We start from the raw sequence: 15,023 nt of genomic DNA on the forward strand, positions 1-15,023 counted from the left end.
AGAAAAGGGAAGCACAAGGAAAGGCAGTAGGGCAGAGGTGGGGAGGAAAAGGGAAAGAAGAACAAAGTTAATCATAAGAGAAATTTCACATGAATAGCAAGGCTGCTGAGCAGGCTGGACACGGAGCCCAGGATAGTTTGTGGCTTTCACATCTCTGACAAATAGGCAATCTCTCCTATCAGGAGAGACCTGCTGCACACCCAGCCTCATTAGACACTCAGAACTCTACAGTGGTTGTGAGCAATCTTAGGACTCTCAGAGCCAGGGTCTGCTGCCTGATTCAGAACACAGCTTTTCCCAAAACATTTTTTCTATACACATGATTCCTGGGGAGCAAGATCATAACCCTCCTTGAAAGCCCGCTTGAGAAAGGATTCCTGCTTCTGTAGAAAGGGTCATCCAAGGTCTGGCGGCCATGTTCCTGATTTCACATCACAGCTCTCCTGGAGGAAGTGCTCACTCACAAGAATCGTCCCCTCCCGAGGGCAGAAAAGGAAAAAACAGCCAGTTCACGCCTGGTTCCAGCTACTTCCTTCTGCTCCATGATTGTTCTGTGCTCCTCCAGGCTGTGAGGGCAGTATGAAAAATGCCCCCATAAGCAAACACGGAGGGATTCAAGAATAAAATATAAATAGCCTAGTTTTAGCTTTTGTTCCTTCGGTCCCTTCACTAGCCTTCAAGCAGGAGGATTTGTTTATTTGGAACATGGTGTATGGGGAGTTATTTTTTTCTTTCTCTTCTTCCCCTTCAGCCATTTCAACTACCTCATCAGTTCTCCAGCCACAGCCCCTGGTGATGATAGGAGGAGTGGGAGAAAGTGGAGAGGCTAGGAAGAAAAGGGGAAATCACATTTATACATTGTCTCATTTACATGCATGATCTCATTACAGCCTCACAATAATCCTATAGGAAGATATGGTAATTTGCATTTCCAGTTAAGATAGTAAAGCTCAGAGAAATTATATCACACATCCAGGACTGCACAGCTAACGTGGCAGAGCTGGGAGGGAACCTAGTTATGCCTGACATATGTTCTTTCCATTCCATTCTAGCAGTAGGGAGGGTGAGAAAAAAGTAGAACAGAATTATACAAACATCTTTTCATTTGTATAATTCTCCTCTCTCTTTCCAAATTTAGAGTATTAAGAGGTATTGGGGACCAAGGTATCAATCTCCTCTTTTACCATTTATGTCTGGAGACACCCTTACACAGAGAGAACTAACAGTTCTGGAAGCAGAGTCCAGGAATTAGAAGACCACCAAAACAGAATACTCCTGATATCTGGCTTAAGTAAAATGTAAGTTATCTTGGTTAGGAAAAAGTTACTGAGAATCCATTGTGTGACCTGGGAGAGATGCTGCCATAGCATTGAAAATAAACTCTCAATGATCCTGGCATACCTACTTTCTGTAAGCCAGCAGCATTTCAAATATAACTGCTGGCCAACCTGCTCAGCATGAGCTACTTGTGCTGATAGTTTTAAAACCCATTTTCCATCATCCTAATTGTCTTCTTTCTCTTGTGGGAGGGTTTATGGTGCTTCAGGCTTTATAGCCTCTGGAAGAGGAAGAGTAGCCATAGGGACAGCAAAGTGGTAAAACAACACTGCCTGTTTTCTTCATATTGGTGAGTTTTGAGTAAAAAGTAGAGAAGAAGTGATGTTCTTCTCTTAGGTCTCTCCTGACTGAGGAAAGGTAGTGGTAAAGGCAGGAATCTCAGTGCTATTTTTAAGTTATAGTTCTCTTCTTAGAGTCTCAAATGCTAGAGCTAGAGAGCTTCCAAAAAACCACAGGGAAGCCTAAGACTGGCCCTGAGGGATTTGAGTGCCACCTACTGGTGAATTCTGGGCTAAGTCATTGGTTCTTGGATGAATGACTGGACCCCAGGAGAGATAAGAGGCTCAGAGAGCTCCTTTTCAAGAGGTCCACTTCACTTTAAGTAAATTGGGCAGAAGGTAGCCTCTGGCTCTTTAACCTCAGCCTCACTCATTGGTTTCATATGTTCTACTGATATATGATATGGAGGACTGCTCTGACAGCAGAGTCTTGCCAAGAAGGGAAAGAGCATAGTTTAGCCAGCACTGTCCCCATGCCTGGGGCAAATGCCTGTTGCTACAGAGCAAAAGGTAACTAACTACCTTTTCTCAGTTTCTCTTCCAAAGGAAAACCTTTACAGTAAGCACAGTGGTGGGTGTATGTTGTCATTTCCTTCATCCCTACCCTGTTATGTACCATTTAAGAAACTGAATAGTTAGTATTCGGGGGCTCAGTAACTTGAGTTTGGAGAGCCAGCAGCACTAAGAGACAGGGAGAAAGAGAAAAGAAGAATGAAACAAACAGGTAGTAGGAAGAGGAAGAAAGGGATACAGAGAGGAGGAGAAAAAGTGGAGAGGAAGCAAAAAGGAACTACGTATAGTGGGATGGTGGTAGTATATTAGCAGCTACTTTAAGTGCTTTAGGGACACCAAAACTTAATCAGGGTAAGACTGGTTTGGAGTTTGTGATCACTACTAACCTCAAAAATAAATTTCAGAAGGAGCAGAGATCTCTCTAACAAATAATACTCCCCTGTCCCTAATTACAGGGTCTAATCTAGCATCATGCTTCCTGAAGATCAGTCAATACCAACAGATGACTCACTGACCCTCATGATGCAGAAGCAGGAACAGAATCTGAGTAAAAGTTTGAGATTTAGGGCCAGCCAACTGGACATTCTAATTTTTTTTCAGTCCCAAAAGGTTATTTATCTCATTATTCCTATCCCACTCCTATTGTCTGTTTCTAGATGTGGATAGAAGGAAGAGGCAGATGGAAGACTAAAAGGGAGAAAAGGGAGCAAGACTATTAAAATACACACATTTTAGGAAACTCAAAAAAATACCGGAGTCTTAGAAAAGTGAAACATACACTCACAGAAACATAATAGGAGATAGCAAGAAGGAGAAGCAGAGAGTTTACCCACTTAGAGGCCTCAGTTAAGACACAGACAAGGAAAAGCACACGTTATGTTTCAGTATAGAGAGAGGTAAGCTGAAATGAATGAGATTTAATGAAGCAGATGGTGGTAGAAAAAGAAAGTAAGTCAGGACTATAAAGAAACTGATATAGGGACTGAGATGAAGGACTGGAATGATATGCATATGGGTTACATTAAGATACAAAGCAGGGTTTCCTAGATCTTCACTATTCTTTATTTTAGCTTCACTTCAGAATATTTGAATTGTGAGGTACTGGACCATTCTGGGTCTTTTCACTCTAGATTTCAGTTTCTAGGGTGCTTGAGACTTGCTTCTTGAACCTATGGAAGAGATACATCTGAGGCCAAGCAGAACTAACTAAGCAGGGAGATGAGGGAGCCTGGGAGATGAGACAAGAACTTAAACTGCAGCAGAAAAGAGCACAGATGCATGGGCTTCCTGGCCACCAGAGAATACTTCAGGATAAAGCATATGCTCTGTTCATGAAGAGCTCTACTCATGGAAGAAAAGAATAAATGAAAATCTCCAAGCCCTTCTCCTCAGGGTATTAAGGAGACTTTTAAACCTAAAACACTGAGGTTCCATTTAGAATGAGATCTGATTCTTATGCTGATGACTTGTCTCCAACCTAAGGAAAACTTCACTCACATTCTAGCTGGTATCAACATCTACCCGTCCATAAACAGAAGGAAAAAAGAGCTTGGCACATAGCCAAGGGATGGCATGAGAAACAAAGACAACAGGGAGTATAGTGCTAGGTTAGACCCTGTAGACTGAGGACAGGGGAGCATTATTTGGTTTTGTGCCTTATGGCATAGGTATGGCAGGGGTCTTGAGTGTTACTTCCTCTCCTCCCAACCCCTACAAACATAAATGTCTATTTATAGGTCTACAGTCACATGAATATATTCAGTCAGAGTATGGTGAAAACTGTGATCTTTTCACCAAATATGGATATAATGAGCAAAATCACCTTGCTAATTACAAAGGTGTAGAGGGAGATGGGGGACAGCAGAAATGTGGAATGGGGTAAAAGATCCCACCGACAATTCTCAGGAGGCAGAGGAAGAAATGTAAAACAAAACACTCCCAGACTGACTCTACTAAGAGCACTTTGGTCAAACCTTCACCCTTACTCTTTTTTCCCCACAACTAACGAATGAGAAATGGGGGAGAGAGTGCCATGCCTCCAAAAACAGATCTTTCCTGCCACCCACAGAACAAGAGACATGACTACTTCCTGAGCTTGCCTGATTCAGAGCAGAGGGGGCTCTGGCACTGAGTGATGACTCACCTGTGAGATCATGTGATTATTCAAGGATGGCTGTTGCTGAGGCGTGGGTGGAAGAACAGGAAGTTGCTGCTGCTGCTGTTGCTGCTGGGCAGTACAAGGGAGAAGGCCCCGGACAGACTGGGATGAGGTGACCTGGTTGCACACTTCTGGGGCACCTAGTGCCATACCTAAGGCAAAGAGGAAACCCACCAAGAGTTATGAGCACAAGTCATAAACATACCACCCCTGGAGGGCCCAGCTGCAGGGCTCTAGTTTTTCCGTGATGTTTCTCTTCACCCTCCTTCTGTTCATTTCCCCAAATATCTTAGGAAGATCCACGTATTAGTATGGAGGCATTTCAGCTGCCCTGCTGATGGGAGTCCTCATCTTAGTAGGTTTCTGCTCCCTAGAAACAGTAGTCATCTTGACTCTCAATGTTCAGTTTTGGAATTGGAACAAAATGTGAGGCTGTTATGCCGCCTCCCCTGAAGTGCATAGAGTCTCTCCATCATGATTAGATAGCTGAAAACATGAATGAATGTTTGCTTCCTGGGAAAGTACAGATTCCTAGTCCCTTAGAGCTGGGTCTTCTCTTTGATTTCTTCTCAATTTGCAGTATCACAAAAATTGCTGAGAAGGCAACCTTGCCTCTTCTGAGAAGGAGCATATATTCCACATGCCTGTGCATACAAATACACACAAACTTCATCCAACTATTTTCCCCATTTCCAAGCTCTCCAAGTCATGTGTGCATTCACACAAAATACTCATACTGAATATCAACTATATTCTAAGCATTGTATAATGAACTGAGGACAAAAAGGTGAAGGGAACACAGTCCTTGCTCTTAGGCAGCACAGGATCTTCTGACAAAAGATGAACATCCACACAGTGATTACAATCTGATAAGGAAAAGGGGTACATCAGTGATATGAACAAAGCTATATAAAACTAAAGATGAGGAAGCAATAATTCCTGGAAGGGTTAGGGGGAAGGGTTTAAAGAAGTGGCAGGAGAGACAGGTTTGAAGGATGAATAGAAGGCTTGTCAGACTGAGAGAGGGCAAAGCTAATGTCATATTCAAGAAATGGATGGAGGGCTAGAGGAGGATGACTATCTGAAAATGAGACTGAGATTGCACACTGGAGTCGGGAAGTTTGGCTATATTAAGTAATCTGGATTTTATTATGTGGGAAATGTAGAAACATGAATTTTTTAAGAGAGGAAAGACTTGACTAGATCTATGTTATAGATTGGTAAACTGGCTCTATAAAGGGCTAAAGATGGAGCAGGGAAACCAGTTTGGGAGCTAATGTCATAATTAAAAGAAGATAAAGGAGGTAACAGGGAAAGGCAGCAGAGACCCAATAGTCAGAGACAAAATCTTCACCACCACTGACGTCTTCTGAGGACTAGATCAACGGATCTTCTGGGATGAGAGTCAAACAATTCTTCAAAGGCAGGAAGATGGTGAAATAGAGGTCTACTTTGTATAAAGAGCTAAATGTCCCTCTGCTAAGAGTGCAACAGGAATAGATGGAGATTACACAGAAGATCAAGAGAGCTAAAGGGTAGTTACAGACCTGGCATGTGGAATATATGCTCCTTCTCAGTGACTAAGCTCCAGAGAAGCAGCCACAACAGTACCACTTGAAGTTCTAGTCTATTGGCTGCTACCAATTAATCACATGTAGCTAAACTATAAGGGTTCCCACTGCTCTATGAACCCTCTTTATAATTTCAGAGGTCACAGAATTAAAGCAGCTATCATTCCCATCTTCATATATAACCTGAGCCTAGGCTGATAGAGATGTCACACCTCAGTTGGAAATCAGATAAAATAATCTAATCCCAGTTTTTTTCCAATTAGAAAAGAAGACTTGAAAGGAAATCAGAAAGGGGACTCAAAATGACAATGAATTCAAGAAATAAAATTTCTGCTTAAGCTGGCTGTGTTAGGTTTCCAGAACACTATATTGGGACAAGTGTTTCATTAAAAGTTAAGTATCAGTGATGTTTTACAAAAGACAAGCAAGAAATGATGGGCATGACACAGAAGGTGAGAAGCTTTAGTACCTGGCCTGGAGATCCTTCCTGCACTGCCACCTTTGCTGTTCCCAATGCTGTCACCCCGGGTGAGGATAGAGATTCCGCTGAAGCTGCTGGCTTTGGTGACGGGGGGGCGCATGCTCCGGACAGAGCCGTCAGAGTCTGTGCTGCTCCAAGGCCGTGGCTCCAGGGATTTGAGTTCGCTGTCTGTGCTGCTCTGGCGGCTGCTTGAGGTACGGCTCAGCCCTTCACGGTTCCCCCTGCGGAGACCATAGTGGTCAGAGCACTCCCCACCTACCACTTCTGTAGAAGGGCTAGGAGAGAGTTCATTTCTATTCTTTCAATTAACAAAGAAGGGGTGAGGGTTGGGGGTGGGAGAAGGATGAACACTGACTTCTTGTTAGTTGGCTGGCCAACCAAGACTTGATGAGAACAGACAGAACAATAACCAGTACAGTAACAAAGAGCACAGAGGCAAATCTGGAAGACAGTGCACTGGCAACTAATTCAATACGTCAGACCAGAGGTGGATGGGAAACCACATACATGATGCTGAGATTGGCTGTGGTCTCTTCCTCCCAACGCCCCACTGCAGGGATTCCACACATGCAGGAAATAGTGGGGAGCAGAGGAGTACCAGCTCCTTCTGGGAGTCCTTAAAACAAAGGACTCTTGGATGTTACTAGTGCTAGAAGGCAGTAGTAGCCAATAACATGGATAAATCCCACAACAGGTCTTCCACATAATATATGTCTAACCAGCAGAGGTGCTACTTATGGCCACTGTTCCAGGGGTGGGAAGAGGAGTATAGTGGGCTAAATGGGCACTCCGGAAACTCAGTCTGACAGTCCAGATTTGATCTAACCTGTTTTTGTGGAAGTTCTGTATTGGTATCTGGGAACAGTTTGTTCCAGGGTCTCTAAGGGCTGAAGTCCTCGGCATGATCAAGCAAATATGCCCTTGGGACCCTGGATGGCAAGCAGTAGTGGGCGGACTGTGCCTAGTTGTCTCCATATTAATAACCCTCTTACTCTAGGCAAGGCACAAGCCTATAGAGAAAAGGGATTCATCCTCTCTTATTCTGCTTTAGAAATATCAGGGTTATGCTGATGCCATAATCATTGCCTGTGATTACAGATAGCTGTACTCCTTAAAGATAGATGGGGTTGGCCTAAAAGCCCTAAGTCTTGAGCTCTTACTGTTTCTTAATCAGTAAGCAACCAAGAACCAGGAATTTTCCTTTCACGTCCCTCAACTCCAACAACCAATGATCTAAGGAAACCAAATAACAAGAATTGCAAAGATTTTGGTATGTATACTGAGGAGCAATTGAGAAAAACTCATGATAGCTTGGGCTCCCTTCTTTTTACTACCATTCCACCTAAAGCAAATAGAAAACCCCATCCCAATCTCTGTAGCTTCAAAGACACTAGGCTCAGAGTCATTCTAATAAAAGAAGATATTTTCCTTAAGGAGGTAATAAAGAAATACCTTTCTTTACTAGAATATCTGCTCTGAAGGTACTATAGAGAAGATGGGCAAAATATATGCTAGGGTCACTATTTTAGTTTTTAGCCAAGCCAATCATAGTGGGCTAAGAACACACTGGCACAGCTGTTTAGGGACATGTTAATTCTTCTCTGAATTCCAAGTAGATACATATATAACCTCAAAGCTTCTCTCTATATAGTTAGAATAGAGGGCTAGAAAATATTCCTGTTTCTCCAAGACTTTACCCCTTTTTCTTAGGGATGTCAAAAGTAGAATGGGAAACAAGAAAGAAGTATAAATCAGGGACTCTCCATGAACAGAACCAGATCTCAAGTGAGAACCAGCAGCTCTGTCTCAATGGACAAAGGCAAGTCTACTGAGAAGACTTGGTAAAGGTGTGGAGGCGGGGGCGGGCGGGGATGGGTGGTAAGGGGATACAGCAGTGGCAATGGATGAGGCTGCTAATTAGACATTAGAGCTTGAATTTTACAAGACGAATCCTAATGGCCTTTTACACCTAAATCAAACACTCTACTATTTATTAGGACAATTCTGCCATTTACTTTCCTTTCTACCAGAGGACAGTGAATGAGTCAATGTTAAACCAAACACCCTGGGAAGCTTGAGCCAAAGTAGCAGCTGTACTCATCCAGTTTCCCTAAGACAGTGATGATCAAGTATTGAAGCTGTGGCTTGTCTGATGATCTTCTGATTAATCTGGGTTATACTACATCCCTGAGTGGTAGGGAACCTAAGTTGAGTCTTGACCAGGAAAGAGATCAGTTTTCCTTTTCTACAACTAAACCCAATCTCTAGCCATGCCTTTTTCCACTTCACTAAAATAAGGTAGTTAGGGAAAACTACCAGACTCAACTCTGAGCACAGGATTGGGTTGGGTGTGTGTTTGAGAGATGCGGGTGAAAGACAGAGAACATTCACACTTCATACTTCTGTGAAATCAGAACCAACTTAGTTTTTACAAGTAGATTAGTGCTGGTTAAAAGCACGGTTACTGGGTCTGCAGAATGGGTAGGGAGGTCTGTGGCAGAGGTGGCAATAAATATCAGTAACCCTCACTGGTGTATTTATCAGTAGAGTAGAATCTTCCAAAGAACTGAGTTGTCGCAGTTATTGCCAATTGTAGTTGAGGGAATCTGGTATAGGGTGGTTGTTTCACAAACTTGGGAAGAAAGGTATAAAGCAGTTACAGAAGATCAGCTTCTAATCATTAGAGTTCTTGACTAGTACCCAAATAGAGGAAGAAGTTACCCTTTAAGAGTCCATGGAGCTGCATTAAAATGACCTAGATGTTTAATCAAAACCCAGTATGGAAAGCAGCAGCATAAAAGGTCTTGATAGGACAGCGCTGCACCTGCTCACTAGATCTTTCAAGCTATTATCTGCACAGTTTGATATAGTCTGATGCTCCACAGCACTAATAAGGACATCATTCCTAGCAGTGAATCTGAATTAGGGCTCCAAATGGAACACTACTCAGAGAGGAAGGGATGATGTTTGTAGAGAGCTGGTGTGATGTGATGAAAAGTACACTGGACAAAGAGTCAGTCCCAGTTTTAGTACTAACAGCCATGAAAACTTGGGTTGGCCACTTAATCTCTCTGCTTCTGTTTTTTTACGTGTAAACCAGCCTACCAAATCAGAACAATGAGAGAACTGAATCAGATACAGTATACTTTGACAATTGTAAAGCACTGTGCATTAAGTCACACGTAGAAGTTAGTTTACAACTCCTGTTTATTATAGGTATTCTGAGATGATTTGACTCCGAAATGTACAATATAGGACAGGATTTTTTTTTTTTTTTTAAGGGGACTCTATCATGACTGCAACCACCAACATAAAGCCCTCTCTGTGTGAGGTTTTCAGATGGACCTTAGGGTGAGAAAATCTAGGAAAAAAAGTTCAGAGATATGGAAAAGGAGATAAATCCTCTATTCCAAGAACGGGAATTCTGACTAGCCCAATCTCCACAGCTTGATTAGCTTTAGAAAGGACAATGGGGCAATAGGAAAGGGACAACTGAAGTACTAGGAATGAGAGCTCTAACTAATCTGAGTTAATAAGGTCCTATCAAGCTTAGGATTCAAAAAGAGAGAAACTCTTTGGAGAGGGTTAGACCTGAATCCTAGTATTAAACACTCAGGGCTTTCTGTGCACTATAGTTTTTTATGGTAAATGGGAAGAATATACTTAAATGAGTTGATGCCGGGACAAGGTCTTAAAGTAGTGCTTCTCTCATCACTACTTTGTGTAATCACTGGGGTGGGACTGAGACTCAAGAAATAAATGGGATAATCTCATGACTGCTTTGTGGAAAATGGAGACTATTAGGTACTGGAGAAGTTAATATAGCTGATTTCACCAACATTAAGAGCAAGTCATGGACAATCATATAAAGTATATAATCTAAGTCCCTCCTAAGGCAGACAAGTCCTTTCTGAGGTCCTTGTGGGGGCCTCAGAAATGAGTCATCTTAAATAAGTCATTATCTCAAAAGAGAAAACTACATAGACAGAGGCGTTTGCATGTCTTTTTATATGTATGTTTGTACTATTCTTTCTTAAAGATACAAAACATTCCTTATGCTGAGTCAGGGATAAGGCTCTTCACCTCTTTCCATAGATTCAGAAAAGGTAGCTAGAAGATAGCCATTCTTTTACCTTAAGATATGCTGAATTCTTCCAAAAATGCCCAATTCTAGCAAATTTCTGGGAGGAAACAGTACCTATCCCAGATTGGTCCCCTTCACCACCTATCCAGGACTTAAAATGAAATCAGCAACAATAAAAACAAAATCACTAAGCAGGAGCCTTTTTTTTAAATTAGGAAAAATATCCAGTGTTGCAAATACCACAAGTTGAATTATTCCACAAGCAGCCATGCATGGAGCAAACTCACTCCGCTGAAAAGATTACAGCAAAACAAAACAAAACAAAATAAAAACAAGGGGAGATATAGATTACACAGAGGTACCTAAAAATCTGCCTTCTCTTGTGAGAGCTAGAAGAAAAGGCTTCTTTGGAGAGTCTGTTGGTTAACATCAAAGAAAAGCATCATTACAGGATTATATTAACCTCACTGACAAAGCTCAATGAGAAGCAGGGAACATGCTAAGTGGTACTAACCTGATGTCATTTAGATATCCGTTCTGGCCAGTCTAGGTGAGGGGGAGAAAACGGAAAATAACTTATAAGAAAACAGCATGGCATAACCGAAAAGGGTGTCCATGATGCTATGAATACCCAAAGTCCTCAAACCAAGCTCACCCCCCAACAGGGAGAGAGGGAGCAGGGACAGGATGACCCACACCCACACACCCAACTTGACTTCTCACCTTTAATAGGAAAGAGCATTCAGCTTTCTTAGCCTTCCCACAGAGTATTTAAAGAGAGGTTGATAAAGGTAGGAGTATGGAAAGGAGGAAGAGGAAAGTATTAACCTAACTATTATTTCCTTTTTTGCTCTAAATTTATTCTCTCTAGAATTAAGCTAAGCATAATAATTGGTGTGCTTGGTCCTAAAGAATGCATTCAAAGGTAGGGAAAAGGGAGACAAGAGAAAGAAATTTAGTTTTTTTGGAAATCATCCTCAATGATTATTCCATTTCTATCCTCTACACTGGCCAAAATGAATGACATTCTGACCTGAGACCCAAGGAGAGTAAGAAATTTGGGGAGCAGGTACTTTTCAGAGCCTAGAAAAAATGAGAAAATTAAAAGCCTAAAAATATTCCTTTTGGGGATCATTTCCTGACAAAGCCACTGAGCTGAGTGAAGTAAGCATTATGGTGGACTCCCAAGCCTTAGAAAAAGGTACCAAGAGTGTCCAGCTTCTGAGCAGAATAAGCTCCACACAGAGCAGAGCCTCTATGGGGCTGTTTTCCCAAATGCAGCTCAGGCTCCAGAGAAGTCTGTGGCAGCAACATTTCCATCCAAATACCCTTCTTGCCATTTCCCCTTCTTCTGGTCTGCCTCTTCCTCCTCTCTGTCCCAACCTACAGCTCTATTCTTAATCATCTCCCTTTGACTGGCCAGGTTCCTCTCCATATGGTAATCTTAAAGTATGGTGGGCTTTGGTCATTTTTCCTTGTCTAGACCTTCTGAGATTCCTGATGCCTCTACCACAGCAAGAGTTAGGAAGTACTAAAATGAAAATGATAAATACACAAGGATTTAACAAAGAATACATATATTTGTAGAGGCTTGAGAGACTAGGAATCAGGAGAAATAAGGACAGAAGAGCTAACTTTGACTTTGTTATGGTTGTAGGTAGATACATTTCAGTGCTGTTCATAATTTGCCACAATACCCTATTAAAAGTTGCTTGTACCTTCAGAATATCTGTGGCTTTGCCAATGGCTGGCATGGTGGGGCAGTCATTTCCATGTGTCAGTGAAGCAGAGATGTACATCACATATAGCTATGCTATGATCTCACTGGAACTCCTTAATCTAAAGAGCTCAGAGAAGAGCAAGCTATTGAGAGGTAGTTTATTTTAGCAGTTAAGAGTATGGACTCTGGAGCCAGACTGCCTGAATTCAAATACCAGCTTTTTCATTAAGTGATCTTAGATTACTTAACTTCTCTATGCCTCAGTCCCACATGTATAAAATGAGGAAAATAAATATAGTAAGAGGATTAGATAATTTATGCAAAGTGCTACAAACAGTGTCTGAAAGATAGTAAGCACTGAAAGATATGTAAGTGTTTGTTACTATCATCACTAACCTGCTCTGTCTATAATTTAGGGTCTTCAACGGCCACAGCCATGTACAAATGACCTCTTTCCTCTCATTCCACCCAACTGGTTTGCAGGTAAGGGTTAGAGAACCCTCTTTAGCTATGATTGGACAACCTGAAGGATGGATTTTTCTGACTCAGAATGTAAGTCTATGTAGCAGAAGGATAAAAAGATTCCTTTTCCTTTGAGCCAGAAGGTTTGTCACATATCTGTCTCAAGTGAGGATCCCTGTAACACTTGGGTCTCCTGAGACAATGGAACTGGTTCATAAAACAGTTCAGTTTTCTTAAAGCTGGAGACATTGTTTTACTGAGTTAGGCGATGATGAAGAGATATATATTTTCTGTCTTGCTGATGGAGGGAAGAGTGGGGAAATGGGAGGAGAGTGGTGTCCATCTAAATATACTGATTAGAACTGGCTATCTTTTGACAATAAAGGAAGGCTGGCTCTTCCTCCTTTGTTTGCTACTTTGACTGTAAGATGGTGCTGCTATCTGGATCCTACATTTTCTGATTTGTTCCTATCTTGCCTATCTACAGTCTTTCCTGAATTTCTGCCATATTTCTCTTCAGTCTGGTAGGCAAAGTCACCAGAGTATATCTGATATAGGCCATAATTCTTAAGAATAAAGCTGCCTAAAATGATTCACGTTGCCTTTTGGCCCATGGAGCCAGTCCTATCCTAAGAAGCAAGGTAAGAAACATAGGAAGAAAGAGGCTTTCTGTTCAGCTAGAGACTTGACGACTAGTGAATGGTACCATCTGTGCATGTGGAATGTGGAGCTCAGAGAATGGATGCCAGATCTGTGTTCTAACAATCACCAAAACATCCTAAAAACAAGGTTGGCCAAACAAGATGACTGTACAGGCTGTGTGGATACTAAGTCTTCCACTTAGAATCAAAGATGCCTAAAATGGATTGTGTAAGTGAAAGAGCGTAAGCAGGAGGAGGGTTTGACAGGCAAGATTCAGAGCCCTTCCTTAAGTCCTGCCAAAGCCATTTCTATTTTCAATCTAATCATATCCACCAAATTCAGCCATTCCATTTGTTCTCTTTAGATGCCAGATGGCAGAATATGTTAAAAATCTATAGCTCCCAATAAACCGCATTTAATTTTAGAGATCAAATCTGGGTCTGGCTGATTTTGGTTAAAACAACAACAACAAAACATTTATGGAGGGTTCATTCCATTCACAATCCAAAGATTAAGAGCTAAAAGCTATGGGCCGACAACTCTCAGAAGCTACACTTACCTCTCGGGCAAATATTCTCTCTCGGACCCTTTGATATTCCTCCTCTCTCTCTTCTATTGACTTGCTCCTCCTTCCATCCTGCAATGGAACTCTGATCTAGATCGATGAGCAGAATTAAGCTAGTTAAGTTCTCCTCGTACTGCAAGCTCACTGCACACCAGCAAGGAAGAGAAACCGGGAGAGTTTACAGTTGCCGTCAAAAAAAAAAAAAAAAGGAAAAAAAATAAATAAAATTTCCAGTGTTGGACAGGTTTCACTGGGTACATCTGACCATGCAGTTTGGGAGATCAGGTTTCCTGGATGGTTGGGGCCTCTCCATCTCCCCACCCCCACCCTCAGAGTATCAAGAACAACAACTATAAGGATGGGGTTACTTCCTTATAATAATCAGGTACTCTCCAATCAGTGAGGGTCAAGAGAATAGCTGAGGGAATAAACAATAGTGCTTTGGAGGGAAAGCAAGGGCTAGGAGGAAGCTAAGGAGGGAGAAGAAACAGGTTTGGTAGAGTTTAATGTAGATTAAGAGTTTTATAGATCTAGCACCTGATATTATCCCTTCTTTAGTCACTAATGCCATGGCCTGAAGACCCAAGTCACACGCAGCTCAGCAAAGAGGATCTTGGAAATGAAATCCCAAGGGCAAAGCTAAACTCAACACTTAAAAATTTTTTCTAATCTTAACTATAGCTCCTGGAGGAAGGGAAAGAGAAATTGCAGAAACAGAGAAGAAAGAGAACAGAGCAACACAAAGAGGAAAAGAGAAAGAGAATAGAATAGAAAGAAGGATGGACAGAGAAAGGAACAGATAAAAAGGTACACTAGAAGGAGGGGAGAGAAAGAGCGAAAGAAAAGAAAAAGAAGGACATGGAGGATAGAGAACCTTATATTCTCTGAGAAATGTAGTCAGATGACCAGAGGGAATGGCTGGACAGATCCCCACCTCTGGCTAGTCTACCATACAACTCTCCAACATTGTCTTTTTCTCTCTTGGCCTGTGAGTTGTGAGCACTGCTCTGGGTAAGGTGTTACAGAGTGTCCTTTTCCATACTGCTCTTGAAGGCATGGAACTCTGCGGGAGATAACCCATCAAATGAATGTCATCAGGTTATAAATGATTCCGACGTTCAATCCAGAGGCTTTGAAAGCTTCGAATGAAGCAACTAAAAAGACTGACGCTCTAGGCTGATCTTCCTGATCTTCACCAATCTCCAGAGGTA

General features: G+C 41.9%; 1 protein-coding gene across 1 annotated transcript in view; it reads right to left on the bottom strand.

Moving 5' to 3' along the window:
* Positions 1-15,023, bottom strand: part of R3HDM2 (R3H domain containing 2) — a 128,593-nt gene that overhangs the window by 14,741 nt on the left and 98,829 nt on the right. The window contains 5 exon segments of the mRNA XM_039865755.1: positions 4,273-4,439; positions 6,328-6,560; positions 10,786-10,839; positions 10,938-10,969; positions 13,807-13,902. Of these exon segments, the coding sequence (XP_039721689.1) occupies positions 4,273-4,439; positions 6,328-6,560; positions 10,786-10,839; positions 10,938-10,969; positions 13,807-13,902 (582 nt within the window).

Source organism: Pteropus medius, unplaced genomic scaffold (assembly GCF_902729225.1).
Source record: "Pteropus medius unplaced genomic scaffold, Ma_sr-lr_union100, whole genome shotgun sequence".
Classification (NCBI taxonomy): domain Eukaryota; kingdom Metazoa; phylum Chordata; class Mammalia; order Chiroptera; family Pteropodidae; genus Pteropus; species Pteropus medius.